The following is a 24,144-nucleotide window of genomic DNA, read 5'->3' on the forward strand; positions in this document are numbered from 1 at the left end:
GTGTATCATTCATCAGCTGGAAAAAATCATTTGGAAAGTGATTCCAACGATATCATTTCTCTGTGACGTTATCATTATAGTTGTGGTGTGAACTCTGCTATTCTTTCATATCTTTATCGTTATCGTTATAGTCATCGCTCTTGATGTGAACTCTTATATGAATTCTTATACATTGTATGTATAAGAATTCAGCCATTATTTAGGTGCATTTCTGTGCATATTGTCCCATTCAAACATTGTCATGTTTGTGCTTTATTTTACATTCCTTTCATGAATTATGTCAGGAAACACAGTCAGGACGTGCAAACAAATGCCACTAGTAGTAGATGCAATTTAAAAAGTTTTTTTTGTTTAAAGAAATTAACACTTTTATTGAGCAATGATTAAAAAAAAATTACCCAGTCAGAATTTGGAGTCAGATCTATCTGTATAATAATTACTAAATAAGTCTTTTTTTGATCATATTGCTGTTGCTAGGCGGAAAATAGATAATTGTAAAAAGCTCCATTATAATGGAATCCTAAATCCAGCTAGTTACCTTTGACCTCTTTGACCTCTTTGCCCTTGCCTTTGGACTCTCTCTTCTTCACGTTCCTCAGGAAGCTGGAGGGGGAGGAGTCTTTGGGGGGTGAGAGGGCGGGGCTCTGAGGATCCCTCTGCACTGATTGGCTGCTGCTCGTAACAGATCCTTCATCCTTCGGGTGGTTTGCAGGGGAAGATATGGCCACCGGCAGGGACAAACTCTCCTGGATTGATCTCCTACGAGACGGTGGAGAATCTGGACTCAAAGACTCGCTCTCATCCTCACCCTGGAAAAGAGATAAGCGCATCCAACGTCAGAGACATTAAACAAGATGAATTTGTTTTTTACAGCAGTCAACTGCTCATGAATATCTCGAGCTCTTTGTGACCTGTGCTTGTCCCGTCGGAGAGCTGAGCGTCTCTTTCAGTTTGCTTCGGGACGGGGGCTGGCGTTTGGACCTCTGAGCCAGATGGGCTCTTGCACGATGGGCGCTGGTGTCCAAACGCTCCGTCTCGGGAACCACCTCACTCCAGTCCGCTCCTGGAGAACAACCCACCAATCATCAACCAACGCTTTTGGAGATCTTTGGAAAGCTCTCCAATTGTCTAAATTACTCACTCATTCCCTGTAAATGTATTGTACTATATACAGTGTGGGCAGAATTTAAGACGCTCTGGTCCATTTGTACACAGTTTTCTCAGGGAATTGAATTTGCGTATTCTGTATGTCTGGCTGAGCTCTGTTTGCCTGGATGAATACATATTTTGAAAAGATAGAACGGTGCGGTCACATTTGCCATTGCTCTGCAAAATTTTGTGGGTGAAATCCAGTCATTTCAATTGGGCAATTGGGAGTTTTGACTTAGAGCGAAGAAGTTCACCATGCCGATTTCGCTCGTGTTCAACGCTGATGTCAGAATGCTGCTTGGTTTGAAGGTGACTTCTGTGTAAACAGTGCTTCATACATTGCTACGCTACTGACAATGGACCTTTTTTTCCTACAAAATTTCGCTAATGTGACCGCACCTAAAGAGTTTAACTCGTTCCCCACAATTGACGGAATTTTCTGTCATTTATGAGACAAAGCTTCCCTGCTTTTCCCTTCCCTTCCGTGTTTTCACTGTTATATGGTAGGGAAAGGGCGGTTTCTTCATTAGGACGATTGGGCAACAATCACATTCGCATTCAACCACAGAGTTACGCCAGCCGTCACTGTTGTTCTGCCTCTGGATATAGTCCAATCAGCATCAAGTCACGTTCTGTGGAGATCCGCCTCTTTTTGGGCGATTTCAGAGTGTTCCCATAGACTTCCATACAAAGATTTTTATTTTTTGAACAGCAGGCATTGCAATGCATTCTCTATGGGAGGGCTCACACGAACGTGCTTTCGTCATCATACGTAACCTTAACTTGTGCAGCGATTGGTGGAAACAAATATATACCTCTCTTAATAATCTTTAAGCTGAAGTGGCACCCAATAATTTCCTCAGTGCATAACTTATATTTCACGGACATATTCTCCATCTGTAAATGTTAGAAAGTCAAGAAAATATTCCCATTATGCTGTCATGAGTGGACGAGCTTCTGAAAGCTAAACTTCCGTGAACGAGCGCCGCCGCGTGCATCCAGACGGAGCGCAATAGAATAGGAGCGCAATAATTCTGACTAAAATATACATTAACACTAAAATATAAATGTATTTTCCTAAAATATTTTTTGTTGAATATTTGTTGTTGTTGGTGAACATAAATGTGCTATAGAATTTCACACAACCTACAAGTGTATTTTTATGATATCAGTTTTGTTTTTATTTATTGTAACTACTACTTTAAAAAGCTTTATTATTTTGTGTTTAGATTGTAATGTTGCAATGTTAGAATGTAATGTGATTTGACCCCTTTTTTGGATAGACTGATTCACTATGTTTGTTTTCATAGCCTTCAATTTGAACATTGTTTGTAGGACAATGTAGATCAGGATATGAAATTAAAAAAATGTAATTAAATACTTTTTTTTTTTTATTCAAATAGAAGAAAAATTAAATACTGAGATAATACCATACATCGCCATTCAGGCCAAAATTTCAGATTTCTTTGGCAATTGTCTATTGCCCAACCCTACCTTATGACATGCTTTAAATGCTGAATTTTCCATTTTTAGCTAAGCAGTAATGATACATTATTATCATTGTTAAATGGTTATTTAACAATTAGCCTGCATTCAGTCCTGCATTAATAATTCAGTTTGTTTGTTTGTTTGCGCACCCCCAAACATTTCAGCACCAGCCGGCACTGGGTAGGGGGCGCCATTATCTTCTGAAAGAGTACTGAATATCCAATTTAAAACACAGGCAAAGAAGAAGCAGAAACAAGCCATAGCATATGTAAGCAGATGTTTATGTAAAATAACGCAATCATCAACATTAAACAGCATATAAATCAAAACTGCCTAATGTTACTGAATGAAATGTTGACCCAGGACGAGCTACAGGACTGTGAAGCTTAGACTCGATGGACTCGATTTACTCCATCTGTGTTTTGATCATGTAAAAAAAAAGCATAATAGGTCATCCAAACATTGAGAGTGGATTTCCCATATGAAAAGTCCATTTCATGCTTATTTAGCTTAATTGTATCTTTCTTGTTGCTACTCCTCAGTTTTCTCTGTTTCTGTGACTGATCCCAATTGTTTTAACTTCAGTATAGGCTCAGCATGACCTCACAATCAAAGAATCCTTCTCGGAATCAGAGAGCTATTAAAAAGGCAACGAGAGGTTTAACTCACCCAAAAGAAGTGAATCTGCAGACTTACTGCCCGACAGTGAAGACTCATGACGACCACCGCCGGATTCAAGCTTGGCCAACTACACCGAGAGAGATTGACAGGTGGAAGTCAGAGAACATGAAAGCTGTGTGTGTGTGAGTGTGTTTCTGTTCATGTTCAACTTCTCACCCTCTGCTGCAGATCCTCTATCTGAGTTTTATATGAAGCCTCTCTCTCCTCCAGAGTTCTCCTTAACTCCTCCTCCCTCTGCTCAAACTCCGCCTCTCTACAACACACACACACACACACATCCAGCCAATCAGAATCTCTGAACTCTGAAGGAACATTTTAAGCCCCACTCTAAAGGGTTAGTTGACTGAAAAGGATTCTCACTCTCATTTCATTCCAGATCTGGATAACTTTCTACTGTGAAACACTGAAGGGAATTGTTCATACAATTAAAACATACTGTGATTATCCCAGTGTAAAAAGGACAAAAAGCAGTAAAAAAAAGTCCATACAACTTGCAGACTATATTCCCAGAGTTTTGATGACAGCTTTGTGTGACAGAAGGACTGTAATCTGTTTGTTCCTCAACAAAAACTATTGTTTGTACACATTCAAAAGTCTGGGGTTATTTTTTTTCTTTCTTTCTTTCTTTCTTTCTTTCTTTCTTTCTTTCTTTCTTCAAAAACACAGTAAAAGCAGTAAATATTACAATTTAAAATAAACAAAAAATATTGTGATGGCAAAGCTGAATTTTCAGCATCGTTACTTCAGTCTTTAGTGTTAACATGATTCTTCAGAGATCATTCTAATATGCTGATCAAGAAACATTTCTGATTATTATCAATGTTGAAAACAGTTTTTGCTGCTTCATATTTTTGTGGAAACCGTGATACGGTTTATTTTTCCGGATTATTCGATGAACAGAAATTTCAAAAGAAATTATTTGTTTTGTTTGTTTGTTTTATGTTATTGGAAATATTTTGTAACATTATGCAGTACTTTTAATCAATTTAATGCATCCTTGTTGAATAAAATATACATTTCTTTAAAACCCCAAACCTTTGAATGAGAGCGCATAAACACTGCTTAAAAACTCTGTGGAATACTTGATTCTGATTGGTCAATCGCGCCATCCAGTGATATTTTATTCCCCGATAACAACCGCTGAAAATCCCTTACATAACAGACAATTAAAATGTCAGGTAACATTAATGGAGAGGTTAGTGTTGCTGTCTCCACTCACTTCTGCTGATAGTCTTTGAGCAGCTTCTTGGCTTTGCTGTATTTCTTATCCAGAGCTTCATATTGGCCCTGCGTGTCATTGAGCTGCTCGTTGATGCTTTTGCACAGAGCTTGAGCCTCTAGCCAGTTCTTCTCCATCTGGACGATCCTCTCCGAGTTTTCCTGAACGCTCCTCTCTAACTGAGCTTCCCTCGCTTCCCACGCCGCACGCTCCTCCGACGAATCCCTCAACTACATCATCAAACAAACATCACCGTTAAAACACACAGGAACTGCTATACGTTTGATACCAATGGAGACGATGGTTCGTAAGTTCGTACTCTCTCTTTTAGTTCATCTACTTCCGCCTCTGCAATGGTGTGTTTAATCTGGAGCTGAAATTGAAACAGAATATACAAAGAATTAAGAAATCATTCATGGCAAACTATTTAAAAAACAAGTAATAAAAACTCAGTGAGTGTTTTAGCGCAATTTTCTGACGTCATGGGATCACAACACTAAGAGATAGTAAATCTTTTTAAGTTTTTTTTTTTTTTTTTTTTTTTTTTTTGTGTGTGCGTTCCCGAGATTAGACCTTCCTTAACATAATGCCGAAAACCCGAAGTCTCTAGGTGGTCTGGTTGAGGAGGAGATAGAAGTGCAAGATTGGTGCGCACAGACAGAACAGAAATCATGAGTTAACAATCGCAATTTTGTCCGTAGGAAAATTGCGCTAAAAACAAGTGAAATGAAAAGCACAAGGTGCTACCTCTTTAAATCTGAACATTAGCTGAGTGGTGTCCATGTTTGATGGCAGGAACACTTCTTCGCTCTCTGGCAGGTCGTACACTTCCACGTTCCTCCTGCCGAAACTGGAACCCAGGATGACATCCTCCCCCCCTTCCTCCTCATCCTCGTAGTGCTCGTCCTGTGAAGACATCAGACACACACACACACATATTTCACATAGCTGGTAAAACATTAACCATTTAGAATTGACAGGCAAAACGTACCTGAAAAACAGAGTGACTCGACAGGTATAAACCCGTGAATGAACTCACAAATCTGTTTCCTCATTCAACATGGTGCATTTTTACATATAGTTTGCATACTTGAGAACATTCAACACAAAGCAGCTCTGAGGAGATTACAGCTGAAAAAGCCTGGAGATGCTTAAACTCGGCTGCGCGGTCTCTTCAAAATATCTTCTTTTGAGCTCAGCAGAAGAAAGAAACTAATACAGGATTAGAACAACTTGAGGGTGAGTGAATAATGACAGAATTTTCATTTTTGGGTGAACTATCCCTTTAACTTTTAAACTGAACGGCACGTTTTTTGAATGTCGTGTCATGCTTGAGATGCTGCAAAAGACGCAAGCGCAACTGTCAGACCCGTCCATCTTCTGTTATGGATTTTGCCAAGCAAAGGTAAATATGACTGCACCTTAAAACCCTCTGACAAGATTAAAATAAAGTTAAAAAGGTACGTCTGGTCCAAAGTTTAGCATGATCCAGTTAGCCCCTGCTGGTAGATCCCATAACTATACCAATGATGTATGACTGACATCATCAATAACATGCCGCAAACCACTAACTGAGAGGAAGTAAGCTAATTGGTACACTAATGAACTTATAATAAATACACTTTAGGAGACTTTAGGAACTACTATAACCAATAATTAACAATTAACATCACCAGGAACATACAGAAGTGGACTTGACTTGACTTGACTTCACTTGTACTGATACTAAACTACGGTACAAAAGTAGCTCTGTATACTCTCCACAAAATCACTTCAAACTTGTAGAAAGCACAGATGTAAGCAGAAAGGCCCAGTAGATGTGCTTGACTGACCTCCTCAGTAGACTGCTCGTACGCGTCGTCCACCTGCTGCTGCTGGCGCTCCTGCTCGAGGGTCTCGCTGATCAGACGCGCCACCTCACTCTGAGCGCCCGGCTTCTCTCGGCCAATCAGAAACCTGCACGGGGGAGAGTGACAGGTGAGCAAGACGGAAACAAGGATGATTATGTGTGTAACGTATACTGATCTGCTGATCAGGTGGAGAGGAAACAACAGAGCCTGTGTGAGTGTGCATGTTGTTTATTTGCATGTGGGGAACTGGTAGCCCAGAGCCTACAGAGAAATATGAGCATTAAGAGCATTCATATTTTTTTTAAGCAATTGCTAGAGATCAAATAAAGCACAACTGTAAAGCCATTCTTGGTGTGTGTACAGGCCTTTATAATTAGGAATTTAACAAATCCGGTTCCTTCATGTTTTCATTAGTGATTCTTCTGGGGAACAAAACGCATGTGTACTTAAAACATAACTGACTGTGTTCGCGTGAATACTCGCCAAAACCGGCATTTTGACATTGTTTTGTGTGTGTTTGACTGTTTAAGTGCAATAAGCAGTGAAAAAGAACTCAATTTAGTACTGACAGGCGGCTTTATGTGCCGCACTTTGGGTGTGAGCACAAAATCTGTGGGAATGAGTACAATTATGTACCCTGGTAATCCAGAGTTCTCGCGAGAGCACAAGTTGAATTTGCTCAGCGAGTTACTCTGGCGTCGAGTAATGATGCTCATTAAATATGCCCTTGTATCCGAGCAGCACCAATCACATCGGGTTATCTGATATAGGCGGGCCAGAGGCGAGCTAAACAGATGACGACAGCGCTGTGACGTCAAAGTCATTAGTAAACATTGCAAGATGGCTATGGATGAACACCAGTTGTTTGAAACGGCTTTGGCCGCTACAATGAACAAGTTAGACTTGGCTTTTTATCTAAAAGAGGAACAGAAGACGCCACTCGAATCGTTCCTTTGCAAGAAGGGCGTTTTTGCTTTTTTGTCGACCGGATCCGGCAAGAGTCTAATCTACCAGTTAGCTCCGCTGGTAGCTAAGCGTATGGGGCTTGTTGTGATTGGTCGCAGTGTTATCCAATTGCGTGCAGTGAGATATTCAAATGCATGCTTGATCCCGCCCCTCGAGCTGGGCGATTTACATTAGTCGATGCTAGACCATTAATCTTTTAGATTTAGGTCTGGATTTCCAGGCTAACAATTATGTGCAATACGTGCAAACTCATGCCGAAATTCAAGCCCTGTAACACCAACAATATTCATCCGGAGCAAATGAAACGAGTGAGTGAGGGGAAACGGGTTTGTGTGTAACTCGCTGTCTGAGAGATGAGAGAGCGAGAAAGAGCAGCTGCTATCCTGTATCTATTCAGTATCAATATGTATCGATAAATCTTTTGACAACACTACATTGCACTTAGTTTATTATTTCAGAGGCCTTTTTAAAAGACTACAATTGAAAAATTTATATATTATATATAAAATTCAACCCGCCAAAGTGGCTGGTAAAAGAGACTGCATAACACGCCGCTGCTGAAATACACCCACATTTGGTGGGTTGGCGGGTGTTAATGTCAAGCCCTGCTGGTAAACGATAACCAGCTGATCCCTGATGTCATGAAGTACATGAAACTCATACCGCCATTTAGAGAAGCTGAGGTGGGATCATACTACAAGCTTACCACCAAGGCTTCCAAAATTTAAGAAAACCAGCCAAACAAATGTAGGTAGAGTCCGCTAGATAGAAGAAAACACTTTGAGAAGTGGTGTCTCTCTTGTAAGGTCACAAATCTTCAACAGTTGAGCAAGAGCTTATCTTACTAGAAGAGTTCAAAGCATGTGCACCTGAGAACATAGCTGTTCACTTAACTGAGCAAAAGGTAAAGAACACTCAGTCTGCAGGCGTTGAGAAGTCTAAAAGAGAAATGTATGATCCGTCGGAAAGAAGAGACACAGTCAGTCTGTTGTCAAACGCTCTGATAACAAGCATGTTTGTGATCAAGGTCGCGCCCACACTCCCTTAATGCTAACTCTCTTAGTAAGTCCATTACAAATTTAAGAGACACTGGTGCAGCACAATCTCTTACTTTAGCTAATATTATGCCGTTCTCTGTCAAAAGATACTCTGGTACTGATGTGCTGGTCCACGGTATTGAGCTAGGGTGTGCATATGGTGTACCTTAAATCTGATCTGGTTAAAGGTGCGGTTTCTCTTGGTGTGTGACCTGTGTTTCCAGTGAAATGGGGTAAGCTTTTGAATGTACTTCATTCTGCTAAACCTGAGTTGGTTCCTTCTGAACCTATTGACCCAGATCAGGAAGCAAAGTCCCTGAACACTGCTTCATCTGCTGTCCAGCATTCACTTGCAAGAATGGGAAAAGCTGTTTGAGCAGTTATTTTTTATCATGTTGGGATCTTACATAAATTCAGACCTGTTGTACGTGTCAGCAGGGTTGTTTACTGTGTGTGTGTTTATTTGAAGCACACATTGGTCGTTTTCAGGGGTTTGTTCTGCTAGTTTGGTGCGGACCAGGGTTCAGATGGCAGCATTAACAGAGCAATCGTTTGGAAGTCGTGTCTTGGTCCGCTTGTTTGGTGCACACCAGGGTTCGGATGGCAGCATTCTCACACGCATTCAAATGAACAACACAAACAGAGCAATCTCAAGTGTGCCAAGTGTGAACACACCCTAAGTCTCATGACCAATCAACAAGCCCCTTTTTATAACAGCTATGCTAGATCGCTTTACATGTCAGGTCTCTTCTCGTCTATTTGGAGGGTGTTTAAGGCCAGATTAAGTTAAAACAGTTAAAAGTCTGCCAACACAAGACTATTAGAAAATTCTAATGACCACACTTAACCCAACTAGACTGAATGTGAGGTTTTTCCCGTCTTTTCTAAAACTTCTAACCCATAACAGAAGACTTTATATTTAAAGTAACTCAGTGGTTCTCACACTCTTCTGGTTACACTCCCCTTTAAACCTTTAAAAAGAAATATGGCGCTCCCCAACCCCACCTCTGCCTACCAAATAATTTCACAAAAAAATGATGAAAATGTAAAGATTTTCAAATATTTCAGTGATGCTGATTTGTATGAACAATGTGCAGTGAGCTCTTTTGACGGCTGCGTCACGAGCTCAGCTTCTTGTACACGGCAGCAGAGCGGCGAGTTCACAGCTTGCGATGCCGGTCGCTGAAGAGATGCAGCTTTACGGTGATGATCTTGGGCTTGTTCAGACAGTGCAAAGTCAACGGTCTGAAGAGGAAAAAATCTGAGGAATTTGGCATTTGGTGCCGCTTTATAAGGCACAGAGCCAACCACCATTTACACACTCGAATGCCTTTTCCACAGCAGTTCTTGTTTTTTGTTTTCTTTTTCTGCCCTGCAGTCGCCGCCACACACTGAGAAGCGCTGATGTAACAAACAGACGGAGCAGAACTGACCTGACAGTTCCCTTCGTGTTCTTGAGGACGGTCGCAGCAAAGTGTTGCGTCACACCAACCAGACTGATGCCATCCACCTCCACAATCTGATCATTCACCTGGATCCTGGAACAGAACACGATGAGGTTTAATGTGTTGCATTGACCAAAGTAATCTTGATTTCATGTGTCTCATTAAGCAACTATTAATGTATACTTAAGTTACAAACCAAACAGCAAACAATATTAGTGACACCTCAAACCAGTGTAGTGAAATGTTACTTTCAAAAGTTACACATTCTTGCATTGTTATATGTAGATATTCATCATTATTTATTCCTAATAAAAAGTAGCTTAAACAATAAACATTTTAGTGTATTACTGTAGCACTTGCGTCATTATACACTACCGATCTAAAATTTGGTATGATACAATATTTTAATGTTTTTGAAAGAAGTCTCTTTTGCTCATCAAAGCTGCAGTTATTTGACAAAAAAGAAAAAACAGTAATATTGTGAAATATTTTACAATTTAAATACCTGTTACACCTGCGCAGTTATTATCAATTACTTTTTGATTCTCAATTATTAACAATGATTTTTATTATTACATTTTCTTGTGGAAACCATGACACATTTTTTCAGGATTCTGAAGGATCATGTGACACTGAAGACTGGAGTAATGATGCTGAAAATTCAGCTTTGATCACAGGAATAAATAACAGCTTAAAATATATTAAAATAGAAAAAGAATCTGGGCTGTATAATTAATTTAAATTAAAATTATATTAAACTGAATAAAAAAAAAAAACAAGTTCAATTTTGTAAAACTAATAAAAAAAAGTTGAAATTACTTATTTTTATTAGCTTAAGTCATGTAAAACATGTTGCCATGACTTACTGATCATATAATTTTTTACAGGCCTTAGATATGGCAGCATACTTTTTGCAGATGTTTTGAAATGCATTTGTAAGTAAATGCATGAAATGAAATTAAATGCAAGTCAAAAAGTAACAATTTACTTTAATATCCGATTACAAAACACACATCGCCCTCAACAAAGCTCCAAACCCCACTGTAATGTAATGTTAAACATCTGGATCTTTTCATTGTATGCACTTCACACTGTTGTAAAAGTGCTGCTTAATGCTGCACTGTGACACGTAAAATACAAGCTAAGCGCATGTTCATGACTCACTGAATGAGTAATCGCACCTCTCTGGGCAAAGACAGACTGCTAACACTTCTCACACCTAATCTGCACTCGAACTACACATCACAACATGTTTACGGCTGACACCTCTGAGGCCTGATACCCAGCTGGGTTGCTTTTTCCACACATCACCGAGTATTTCAAAGAGTCAGCAGCTGGCAGCGAACGCTGAGATTCACAGGGAAGAGGAAGTGTGTTTTCTGTGCTGTGACAGAGACATAAATGCAGTGTGTTTGGAGAGAGAACGTTCGACAGCCGATCAGAGAGATCAAACGTGTGTGTCCTGCTTCAGTTGCCCTCAGGAAGCAGAACATAGACATGCCCAACTCGACTGCAGCTGCAACATGACCCGAAACAGGGTTCACCAGCGCGCACACGCTTCAAAAGCTTGGGGTCGGGGTCAGACTTTTTCATGTTTTTGAAGGAAGTCTGTTATGCTTATCAAGGCTGCATTTATTTGATTAAAAAAACAGAAATATTGTGAAATATTACAATTTAAAATAACTGTTTCGTATTTTAATATATTGTAAAATGTAATTTATTCCTGTGATAAAAGTTGTATTTCCAGCATCATTACTCCAGTCTGCAGTGTCACATGATCCTTCAGAAATCATTCTGATATGATGATTTGCTGCCAAAGAAACATTTATGATTATTATCAATGCTAAAAACAGTTGAGCCTCTTCATATTTTTGTGAAAAACATGACAATTTTTTCAGGATTATTTGATGAATAGAAAGTCTAAAAAAAACACAGTTATTTGACAGAAATCATTTATAAAAATCTAAAAGTCTTTACAATCACATTTTATCATTTTACTGCATACTGGCTGGAAAAAGTATTAATAAAAGAAAAAACTTGCTGGCTCCAATTATTTGGACGATTGGTCTGATTAGGATGATATAGCCTAATATATGAAAGAGCTGCACGTTTCTGGATAAACTGACTTTTTTTTTTTTTTTAAACTAGAGATCACGATTCTCCCCGTGATTATGGACAAAATAAAACAAAATGTAACTTACTAGAGGTTCAGACAAAATGTTAATTGCTGCAGTCCTGATTTAAACGTTACATTTTTGTACTTAATTTGAATGAATTATTAAAAAAAAAAAAACGGTTTGAATGAATGATTCAATGACTCACTCAGACTTCACTTGTTTCATTCCTGGATGAATCAGCGTTTCTCTTGAATCTCTTGAATGAATGATTCTAAGACAAATACCTTTTGTAACAGTCACTTCACTTGTCGCCACCTACTGGTGTAACAATGTAATTGATACAATCGTTAATTTGAAGCGTCAAGTTACTTTCGAAAGGTGATTTGCTCTAATTTAATCACTACTGCAGACATCAATGTTTATATCCAAACTACTTTTATCCCAGCACTTCTGTGACAATTTGAATTATTGTAAGACAGAAATGATTGAAAAGACTGTTTGTGAAGCAGTTTCATATCTATACATGTCAACTGCTCTCTGGATCAGCAGCAACGCAGGTCTGAATGTTCACTGTGATCGTACTTGTCAAATGTTTAATAAACATAGCCGAATTGTTGTCATTTAGGAATAAGATCCATTGTGTGTTTGAATCGAGATCACAATCTTTTAATAAATGATTGTGCGGCTCTAATATAGAATATCAGGACCTGTTGAGGAGAGGTGTGTGTTTTTTCATGTGCTGGATGAAAAGCAGGTGTAAAAACCCACAGTAAACCCCATGTAAAGGAGGCTACATGTGAGGTTCCAGATGTGTCACAGCTGGTAACTAATAATTACTGCCCTGCTCAGTAATTCACTGCTTGTTGTGAGAAATTCTACTGTACCGGTGCAAACTTATAATCTTTTGATGAATCAAAAGATCTCACCTCCCATCTCTCTCTGCGGCTCCATCCTGCGTGATGGTCTTGACAAAGATGCCCAGTTTCTCCAGACCCTGGTCTGCCCCAACACCCATCCCTATAATACTGATCCCCAGCCCTTTATCACCTACACAAAGACAAGTAAAAAGAGAGAAAAAGAAAGGCAGAATGATTAAATGACTCACTCATAAATATTTCACTTGTTTCATTCCTGGATGAATCAGCGTTTCTCTTGAATCTCTTAAATGAATGATTCCAAGACAAATGCCTTTCGTAACAGTCACTTCACTTGTCACCACCTACAAAAACAGTGTAAAGGCCCGTTCACACAAAGAGCGATAACTATAAATATAACTATAACAATAACTATATTAACGTCCACACCAGCAGACGGTATCGTTCTGTTAAACGAAGTGTGTGTTGCAGTTTTCCAGTCTGCCACTTTAAATGCTCGAGCTCATTAAAGTTGGAAGGATTCTGACTGGCTGTCAATGTTGTTATCGTTCATTTATCGAAAAAAATTGTTTTGAAAGTGATTCCAACGATATAATTTCTCAGTGTCGTTATCCTTATAGTTGTGGCGTGAACTGCTATTCTTATATATTTAGAAAGATTTTTAGAACTATATCTTTATCGTAATCTTCAGAATTATCATTCTTGTTGTGAATGGGCCTTAATTTAAGGGTCAGTGAGAGGATGGAAAAAATGAGAATTAAAACTAATATTATGGCTGTTTCTGGTGCGGAAAAACCCTGTATGACATTTCAAGTTGATTTATAACAACAACAAAATATGGTCTTTAAAAGTTAAACTCAAATTGTTTTGACTGTTGGTTTTTTAATCAATAAATCCAAGAAAGAGTCAAGAGTATTTTGTGAAAGACACATCCTCACCTTTCTCTATCTCCACGGGAAACACGTCCATCTTCTCCACCCGTTTCTCCAGCTCGTACTCCGCAGACGCCGCCACAGGATCCACGTCGTCATTCCTCCGGTCGTAGTCTTCATTGGAGAACGTGCTGTACACCTGAGACACCACAAACATAACTCAAGATCAATTACAGCTAATAACACACAATAACTGTTCATTTACTTTCATAATCTTTAAGACTGCTTATTATGTGTATTATGAAGATGAGACCCCTTCCTAGATAACAGGTCAGTATTCAGTTATTGCAAAAACAGTGGACATTTCACAGAAACCAAAACATCAAAGCTGTAATCAGTTTCTCTACAGTCTTGCCAAAGAAGGGCTTCCTCTCTGCTTTAATATCAGCCCGGTGAAAGCAGCCCTTGTCTACTAAAAATAAAATCACTTCAAAACAATAACTGCACAGACACAAAATCACTTTTACAGATTTAGTCATTCTTTAGTCAATTTTAGTCAGAAGGTTAAAAAAAATTGATATCTGATTAATCTTTTCCATGGTTTTACAAAATTATAGGGTCACAGTTCTGCTCTTACAGCAACTGTCTAACATTAAACAAGCAACAAATATAATCGACATTGGACAAAGTTTTTTTTTCAGCCACAAACAACAGAAAATTCTTTCTAAACAAAACAACAGAAAATTCTTTCTTGTTGCAGCTCATGGTCAACTAACATGTATTACAAAGTTGAACTTTTAAGCAATTAAGATCATTAAAAAAATAGTTCACTCAAAAATACAAATCCTACCAGAAACAAGACTTTCGTTCATCTTCGAAACACACAAATGAAGATATTTTAGAGAAATCTGAGAGATTTCTCTCCATTGAAAGTGCATTACTATGGAGCCCCTAAGGGGACATGGAAAAGAAAAAAGATTGAAGAAAAATTTGCTCGCAAAAAGCTCAAAAGCTTTCACGAGTGAACTCAAAGATTCTCGGGGGAACGCAAAGTTTTTTCGAGCAAGCGCAAAGTTTTTCGTCGGAAAGCAAATGTTTCACGAGTGAACGCAATGTTTTTCGGGGGAATGCAAAGGTTTCGTGAGCGAACGTAAATTTTCTTGGGGAAACGCAAAGTTTTTTAGGGGGAACCCAAAGGTTTTGCGAGCAAACGCAAAGATTCTCGGGGAAATGCAAAGTTTTTAAGGGGAATGCAAATGTTTCGCAAGCGAACGCAAAGTTTCTCGGGGAAACGCAAAGGTTTCGCAAGCGAACGCAAAGTTTTTCAGGGGAACGCAAAGTTTTTCAGGGGAACGCAAAGGTTTTGCAAGCGAACGCAAAGTTTTTCAGGGGAACGCAAAGTTTTTCAGGGGAACGCAAAGGTTTTGCAAGCGAACGCAAAGTTTTTCAGGGGAACGCAAAGTTTTTCAGGGGAACGCAAAGGTTTTGCAAGCGAACGCAAAGTTTCTCGGGGGAACGCAAAGGTTTTGCAAGCGAACGCAAAGTTTCTCGGGGGAACGCAAAGGTTTTGCAAGCGAACGCAAAGTTTTTCAGGGGAACGCAAAGGTTTTGCAAGCGAACGCAAAGTTTTTCAGGGGAACGCAAAGTTTTTCAGGGGAACGCAAAGGTTTTGCAAGCGAACGCAAAGTTTCTCGGGGGAACGCAAAGGTTTCGCGAGCGAACGCAAAGTTTCTCGGGGGAACGCAAAGGTTTCGCAAGCGAACGCAAAGTTTTTCAAGGGAACGCAAAGGTTTCGCAAGCGAACGCAAAGTTTCTCGGGGGAACGCAAAGGTTTTGCAAGCGAACGCAAAGTTTTTCAGGGGAACGCAAAGGTTTCGTGAGCGAACGTAAATTTTCTTGGGGAAACGCAAAGTTTTTAGGGGGAACCCAAAGGTTTTGCGAGCAAACGCAAAGATTCTCGGGGAAACGCAAAGTTTTTAGGGGGAACCCAAAGGTTTTGCGAGCAAACGCAAAGATTCTCGGGGAAACGCAAAGTTTTTAAGGGGAATGCAAATGTTTCGCAAGCGAACGCAAAGTTTCTCGGGGAAACGCAAAGGTTTCGCAAGCGAACGCAAAGTTTTTCAGGGGAACGCAAAGGTTTCGCGAGCGAACGCAAAGTTTCTCGGGGGAACGCAAAGGTTTCGCAAGCGAACGCAAAGTTTTTCAAGGGAACGCAAAGGTTTCGCAAGCGAACGCAAAGTTTCTCGGGGGAACGCAAAGGTTTTGCAAGCGAACGCAAAGTTTTTCAGGGGAACGCAAAGGTTTTGCAAGCGAACGCAAAGTTTTTCAGGGGAACGCAAAGGTTTCGCAAGCGAACGCAAAGTTTCTCGGGGGAACGCAAAGGTTTTGCAAGCGAACGCAAAGTTTTTCAAGGGAACGCAAAGGTTTCGCAAGCGAACGCAAAGTTTCTCGGGGAAACGCAAAGGTTTCGCAAGCGAACGCAAAGTTTTTCAGGGGAAACGCAAAGGTTTCGCAAGCGAACGCAAAGTTTCTCGGGGGAACGCAAAGGTTTCGCAAGCGAACGCAAAGTTTCTCGGGGGAACGCAAAGGTTTTGCAAGCGAACGCAAAGTTTTTCAAGGGAACGCAAAGGTTTCGCAAGCGAACGCAAAGTTTCTCGGGGAAACGCAAAGGTTTCGCAAGCGAACGCAAAGTTTTTCAGGGGAAACGCAAAGGTTTCGCAAGCGAACGCAAAGTTTCTCGGGGGAACGCAAAGGTTTTGCCAGCGAACGCAAAGTTTCTCGGGGGAAAGCAAAACATTTCCGAGAGAGCCCAAGGGCATTGACTTATTATTTTTCCTCCCATCTCATATTTTTTTCCACCACCATGCCCTTTAGGGGCTCAGTACATTACACCAAACCTTCATATGGATCACTTTTATCATGTCGTTATGAACTTTTTGAAATGTCAAATCATTGGGTGAATGGCCTAGGGACAGAAATCTCTCAGGTTTCACTAAAACATCTTAATTTGTTTTTGAAAGATGAAGGGTGAGCAAATTTTAACAATTTTCATTTTTGGTTGAATATTCCAAATAATTCTAATTGTGTAGAATTGATTAGATTTTATTCATAGTTTAGTTAAAAATGTACTTCTCCCCAATTGTAATTATGTATTCACCCCACATTTCATTCCTAAAATATTAAGTATGCCTTATTTTCTTCTAAGCATGAGGGCAAATAAGATTTGGGAACTATGACGGTGGTAGACATTTTCAATAAATATCGACTTTGGTCTTCCCTCATATAAAGGACTTAGTTTTTTTTTTATTTAGGAGTTTGACAGTCCAACAGTCCCCTTTTATTTTTGTTTGACAAACAATCCTCTAGACATTTCAAAATAATTTGTGTTATTACAGTCACACAGATTTGGAACGACATACTGTAACAGTAAACAATGACGATTGTCTTTTTTTTTTTTTGGCTGAAATATGCCTTTAAATAGTATGTGATCTGTTTCTGAATAATGGATAGAGTTAAATATGTGAGTGAAAGCGGATTAAGTCGGATCACTGTGAGAGAGTAACAATAAAACTTTGGGTTTGAGTAAAATGATCTCACTGGCTTCCACTAATTATATTTTATCAGTCTGAGAGAAGAAATTGGAGGGGAAACTCAATATAAAATGAATCCAACTGTAGACAGAGTCAAACTATCCTAAATTAAGTATTATTTTGTTGAGAGACACACAGACCGGACTCCAAACTTTGAATGAACAAAGTCAAAGCACAAATCCATGCCATCTCTCTCTCCCTCTCTCTCTCTCTCTCTCTCTCTCTCTCGCTCTCACACACACACACTTTTTCCACTAAGGCTCTATAGATCTGAAGAGAAACTCAGGTATGTCTCTCATTAAATTCAATTCATTCAGTGTCGAAGAGGGAATGCGATCAGTCCACTGATTTGGACTCTTTGTGAGGTGTGATTTCACCTGGTAAACATGTCCTGTGTGTGGAATACCAGGAGCATGTCGGAGCTTGAGCGACTACACATGAACATACACAAAGCAGGCCAACAGCAGTCAGTCAGCTCATCTGAGTCGCGTCATACTTTCATCAGACAGGAAATTGATGTTGTTATCATCCTATAATCCGTCCGAGAGCCACAAACTTTTACTAAGACGGAAAGACACAGAGACAGATACCATCATAACTAACCACTCTTTCTGTGGAGGTTTAGAGAGCTTCTCAAAATACAGATCTGCAGTTTTAGGGGGAAAAGAACATTTCTGAAGGGTCCAAAGTATTTCGCAATCTGGGTTTATATCATTGAGGGTTGTGGTTTGAATTAAATAGCTTTAAAATTAGGAGCAGAAAAAACTCAAAAAAGTAACTTTATTACAGAGAAATAACCGCATCACTGCACAGAAAACAGCGCTGCAACTCACAGCAAACGTGCTGAGCTCTCATGTGATGAAATATATCAATATATCAGGATGATGCCAAATTCACACGAGGGCCAAAGTCAAATTACAGCACAGATTCACTGGATTCATTTTAGAAAGCTGCATGTGTTGGAACAATGTTATATTTATCAATACATTTTAAAAACACTATCACACTTTACAGCAGACATCAGTTTGATTTAAAAAGAAAGTCTTATTGTAGACTTTTCTTGCTCTTTTACATAAGAGTGCAGAATATTTACTGAAGCTAAACTGAAAAGCAGATCATGATGATTATGATGTCAAAACCATGATTCATTACCATATGACCACAGACATTTACATATTAATTACACATCACTTATTCCGCATTCACTGACTTGGCGAGTCCTGATGAAAGATGAGAACTACAGAGTGCAACAGTGTGCGTCCACTTTTTCAGATACATTGGTTCCTGAAATATTTTTCCCATAGGGATTTAAAAAAAAAAAGTCTTCTTAAAAGATTTTATAAGCCATGAACTTAACCAACCAGCCATGAGGTGAATCACAACATTACAAACTTTTAAAAAAACAATCAGACAAAAAGACAAAGTTACTCTGCTTTAATGAGGGAAAGAACTACAATCCCATGAAGCATTGCAAATGACAATCAGATTAAAAAAATAGGTTTAAATTATGCAGATTGATGGTTTGATCAAAAGCATATACCATCAATTAGCAACACCGCAGCTCACAGTACGTGGGTCTTTAAAGCCTTAAGTTATTAAAAATCAATTTCCCTAAGGAGAACTGTTGCACTCTCTTCTGGTAAAAAAATACTTGTCATTTACATATAGAAAAACGGTATGTTTAATTAATTACAACTTCTTCTGGTGCATGAAATCTTGACTAACATCACTTAGTGGACTTAAAAAAAAAAGTCTAATATGACATCTCTAAAAACAGTGTGTGTGTGTGCGCGCATGTCCGTGCATGTTTGTGTGTGTGGTCCTGGTAAACCCTATGTTGTGGGGACATTCAGTAATACCAGACATTTTTTACCTTGAGGGGACTTTTTTTGGTTCCCATGAGGAAAATGGCTTATAAAAGTATGCTTTTTTTTCTCTTTTTTTTTAAATGTAAAGAGTTTTCTGTGATGGGTAAGGTTAGGGGAAAAAAATACAGTTTGTACAGTATAAAAATCTAAATATCTATGGAAAGTCCCCATAAACATGGAAACCGAACAGGGTTGGGTTGGAGATGGTGATATATAAATTGATGTAGTCCAAAAACTGGAAAAAAGTGTTCAGCTTCCTGACCCTGAACATAATCTCCAATCCACACGACTAGACGTCTCTCGGTCTACACACACACAGTCTCCTCTCTCAACCACAGGGACTAACTTTCCTAACCAATAATAATTGGTCTTAACTACAAGCTAAACAAAAACACACTGCTTTTGTACCAAATGTTTATGTTTGAATGAAACTTAAGGCATTATAAGACTTAATAGACTAATACAAAAAAAAACAAGAATTTAAGGACAATTTGATATATATATACATATACATATATATACATACATATATATATATATATATATATATATATATATACACACACACACACACACACACACACACACACACACACACACACACACACACACATATATATATATATATATATATATATATATATATATATGTAAATAAATAAATGTATAACCGCACTACAACAATACAAAAACAGTAATGATTGACTGAAATGGACAGTTCAAAAGAACTGATTCACACATAGTGGCTTTACAAGTTGTAACTTCCATCAGTGTCCGACTCGGTTTCAAACATGTAAGTCTGAACACCGCTACTGACAATTTTGGCTGCGTGAGATTCTCCAGTTTTGTTGTTGCCGGAGTATCCGAAGCTCGTGTAAAGGGAGCGGGAGCAGCAGCTCATTTGCATTTAAAGGGACACACACAAAAATGGCATGTTTTTGCTCACACCCAAAAAGGGGCAAATTTGACAAGATATAATAAATGATCTCTGGGGTATTTTGACCTGAAACTTCATAGACACATTCTTGGGACACCAGAGACTTATTACATCTTGTGAAAAGGGGCATAATAAGTTCCTTTTAAATTCCATGTCCATGAATCCTTTCAATTGATTTATTAAAAAGAACCAGCTCATAAGAGTCATTCTCTTCAAAGTGGTTGCACTGTATGTTTAACAATGCAAGAGAAATACTTGTAGCCATTTAATCACTGCTTTTAACTTATTCACTTTAATTCAGACTGCATGCACACAACTCGTGTAAAATAGGATTTCTTCAGCCATGGCGCTGTAGATTCCTCCACACTCCTCACAGGATTTAATCTAAACAACAGTCTGCAAATGTCGGCTGGGCGGCACATTAGAAAAGAAAAGCTCAGCATGAATCTTCACGGAAGCGACTGAACAGAAATCTCTCAATGCAGTTCACCCACTGACTCAGTGTCTGCTGAACTTTAGAAGCTTGTTACACTGGAGGGAAAAAAAAAATCTAAATCAATATTTGTGTCTTGATTTAAAGAACAATATCTTATCCTTAAAACAAGATCAAATTCTCTTGAGAAGCTTCTAAGACTTGTCTTCAGAGAATGTATCTTTGAAGTTTATATTTGAAAATGGAGAAACAATAGCATTGTTCAAGATAAATTCTCTGAAAACAAGTCTTATCTAATCCAATTTTGCTTCTCAAGTAAATGTATTTATTTATATATTTTCCTGGAAAGCGAGACAACATCCCAATTTAAAAACGACTTACACCCACCAGAGAATAGACCTGTGAATCTCCATCTAGAAAAATAATAGCGAGACTGAGAAACTGCAATGATTGCGTGTTAATTAACTGTTAAAATTATGAGAGTATGTGTGTGCGTGTGTGATGAATAGCAGGCCTGCGCTGACCTCACACTGCTCTGTGGTTACACTTGGCCTCTTTTTCTCCTTCTCTTTCTTTCTGTCTCTCTTCCATCTCTCCGGTTGCCCTGGACGACGCCAGCGATTCAAACAATGTTCCTTTTCATTGCTGAAACCTGATCACTCATGGTCTCTGAGAGTGAGGAAGAGAATCTGTGCTGTGCTGTTCACACCTGCTTCAGCTACACTACAACATTCAAACACCTTCCTGTCTGACTTCTGACCTCCTCTCTCGTCCTCATGTAGAGAGCAGTTACAGTTTGGGAACCAAAAAAATGACTGTTTATACTAATATTGTTCCAAAACTTTTATGTCCCAAAGAAGAAATAAAGTATCACAGGTGTTAAAGATGATACGACTCATGTTCTAAATCCACTACATCTACCATAGTCATGTGACAGCTTTGTGTGAGAGATTCAATTGAATGTCATTATTTACTGATAATCTTCCTCTCCAGAGAGCTGTTAACCACTGTAAAAGGGTTTGGCGATAAACAATATCATATCAAGACTGCGATAAAATTTACGACAATAAGATAAGCTCTAGACGCTGCTGCCACTGTTGAGAGACACAGACTCAGGTAATTCACACACGCTTAATCAGTTTATCAATCTCTCTCCGATTACTGCATTAGTCTGCATATCAAAGGCTTAAGCCGTTTTTTATTATTGAACAAACACTTTAGGAACCAAAAAAATGACTGTTTATACTAATATTGTTCTAAAACTTTTATGTCCCAAAGAAGAAATAAACTATCACAGGTGTTAAAGGGATAGTTCACCCAAAAATGAAAATTCTGTCAGTAATTACTCACCCTCATGTTGTTCCAACCCCGTAAGACCTTCGTTCATCTTCGGAACACAAATTAAGATATTTTTGATTAAATCTGAGAGTTGTCTAACTCCTCCATAGGCTTCTAAGGGACTGAAACTTGCTGGCCCAGAAAATATATTAAAGACATCGTTAATATAGTCCAAGTGACTCCAGTGGCTCAATCTTTAGTTTATAAAGTGACGAGAATACTTTTTGTGCGCAAAAACAAACAAAAATAACGACTTTATTCCACTTTTCATTTCCTTCTCTCTGGGCCTCGGGTCTTTTCACGTAGTGTTTAAGCGTAGTGCGTCTGTGTTGCACGTCAACACGTAGGCTCACTATTGTCACTATTGTATAGTCATGTGACAGCTTTGTGTGAGAGACTAGATTCAATTGAATGTCATTATTTACTGATAATCTTCCTCTCCAGAGAGCTGTTAACCACTGTAATAGGGTTTGGCGATAAACAATATCATATCAAGACTGCGATAAAATTTACGACAATAAGATAAGCTCTAGACGCTGCTGCCGAACACTGTTGAGAGACACAGACTCAGGTAATTCACACACGCTTAATCAGTTTATCAATCTCTCTCCAATTACTGCATTAGTCTGCATATCAAAGGCTTAAGCCGTTTTTTATTATTTTTTATTATTGAACAAACACTTTAGAATTAGCTATGGGATGAGATGCATAAGAAACTAGACCTACACACAAAAGCTTGACTTCATCAGTCACCAGATGTGCGAGACCCAATGATGTCTTGTATTAACATCATCAAACCTGCCATGACACATCTTAATGTACAAAGTTTTGAGATGCTGCAAAAGAATGCATGAGATTTGAGAACTACAGAGGAAGACACTACGATTTTAGTGATTAACCAATTTGGATGCGTTTCTCTGAAAAAGTGAATAGGAATCATCAGAAAGAAATCACATGGAGGGCTTTTTTGATACTTTACTTAATACCTGTTTGGAGTTTTAAAGCCCTTGGTCACTGAATGCTTTCAGTGTATGGGAAAAGAGCAGTGTGAACATTCTTCTGAAGAGCAGAGAAGAATTTGGGGCAAAATGAGGATGAGCAAATGGAGACAGAATGCTTAATGCCTGACCACTGTGCATGTTTTATGTCCTGATATTTGTAATGTGGGTAAATTAATACTTATACTGTACATCTGCTTCACATTTACATTTATACAACTCCAGTCCAGAGAAAGTCTGGAATTCTAGACCAATCTCCTCTGTATGTCTCCATCTCTCCCTTCAAAGACAATAGCCTACTGTCCAACTCATTTAAGCTTCAACAGAGAAGTGTCTTACACACACACACACAAGCTGTGTGAGGTGAAGCAAACTCAAATCATGTTCCAGGAAACATTTCCCAGATTTCAGCAGGGATTGGTGGAGCAAGAGATGTGATCACAGTTACAAAAACTTGAATGGAACACACACATGCATATTTGTATGTATACTAGGTGTGTAATGAAACACATATTCGTATTGAACTGTTCGGTACAAGGCTTTCGGTTCGGTACGCATTTCAAACCAAACGATTCATTGGACCATTTTTCCTGCCAACCAAAATTTTGTTAGCATTCGCGCTGGCGCGACCACCACAGCATTGGCCAACATCAAATGGCAAACGTGATGAAAGCGGAACGAAACCCCGCAACTCATTTCTGCTTAACAGTCCGTTATGAGTTTGGACATGTCAGTGCAACGCGAGCCAATCTTGATCAAGCACACTGTTACTACACAGCGCTAAGAGATCCAGTAAAGAAAGCATTTGAATTCGCCACAGAAGTAATATAACATCGCTGCGAGATCTAGTGAGAAGCATTCAAATGTCTCCGTTATTATTTCCACATTATGAATAAAATTGTTGCCCTCAAATGTTAATCTGGAGTCTTGCCCACTTAAAATAAACCTGAAATAAAATAAACCTTTGTTTAGGCCTATAACTACTGCAATGGCCTATTACATTTAGTTTTTGTTTTATATGCTGCTAAGAAGAGTCAAGTATAGCTCCATCATTGTTCAAAGTAAAAAAAAGATCATACTTTATGATGTTAGTTTTAATAAATAAATAAAAATGTAAAAATCAAGGACATTTTTCTGCCATTTCTTTCTTTTTGCTGTATTGAAAACATACCGAAAAGTGTCACCAGTGTATCATACTGAACCGAAACGTGAATTTTATGAACCGTTCCACCTCTAATGTATGCATACAAACCATACATATGCCCACAAACAGAAGCAAAG

General features: G+C 38.8%; 1 protein-coding gene across 4 annotated transcripts in view; it reads right to left on the reverse strand.

Annotated features, from left to right (window-relative positions):
• Positions 1-24,144, reverse strand: part of ppp1r9ala (protein phosphatase 1 regulatory subunit 9A-like A) — a 57,009-nt gene that overhangs the window by 8,879 nt on the left and 23,986 nt on the right. For 3 of the 4 annotated variants that reach the window (XM_079881755.1, XM_079881754.1, XM_079881752.1), the window contains exons 3-13: positions 13,766-13,898; positions 12,879-12,999; positions 9,824-9,928; positions 6,370-6,493; positions 5,285-5,443; positions 4,857-4,910; positions 4,538-4,767; positions 3,475-3,571; positions 3,307-3,385; positions 912-1,063; positions 539-809 (exon numbers count right to left, since the gene is read on the reverse strand). In XM_079881755.1, coding sequence (XP_079737881.1) covers positions 539-809; positions 912-1,063; positions 3,307-3,385; positions 3,475-3,571; positions 4,538-4,767; positions 4,857-4,910; positions 5,285-5,443; positions 6,370-6,493; positions 9,824-9,928; positions 12,879-12,999; positions 13,766-13,898 — 1,525 coding nt within the window. The remainder of the gene's footprint in view (positions 1-538; positions 810-911; positions 1,064-3,306; positions 3,386-3,474; positions 3,572-4,537; positions 4,768-4,856; positions 4,911-5,284; positions 5,444-6,369; positions 6,494-9,823; positions 9,929-12,878; positions 13,000-13,765; positions 13,899-24,144) is intronic. The other variant, XM_079881753.1, reaches the window with a different exon arrangement.

Source organism: Squalius cephalus (genome assembly GCF_949319135.1).
Source record: "Squalius cephalus genome assembly, chromosome: 9".
Classification (NCBI taxonomy): domain Eukaryota; kingdom Metazoa; phylum Chordata; class Actinopteri; order Cypriniformes; family Leuciscidae; genus Squalius; species Squalius cephalus.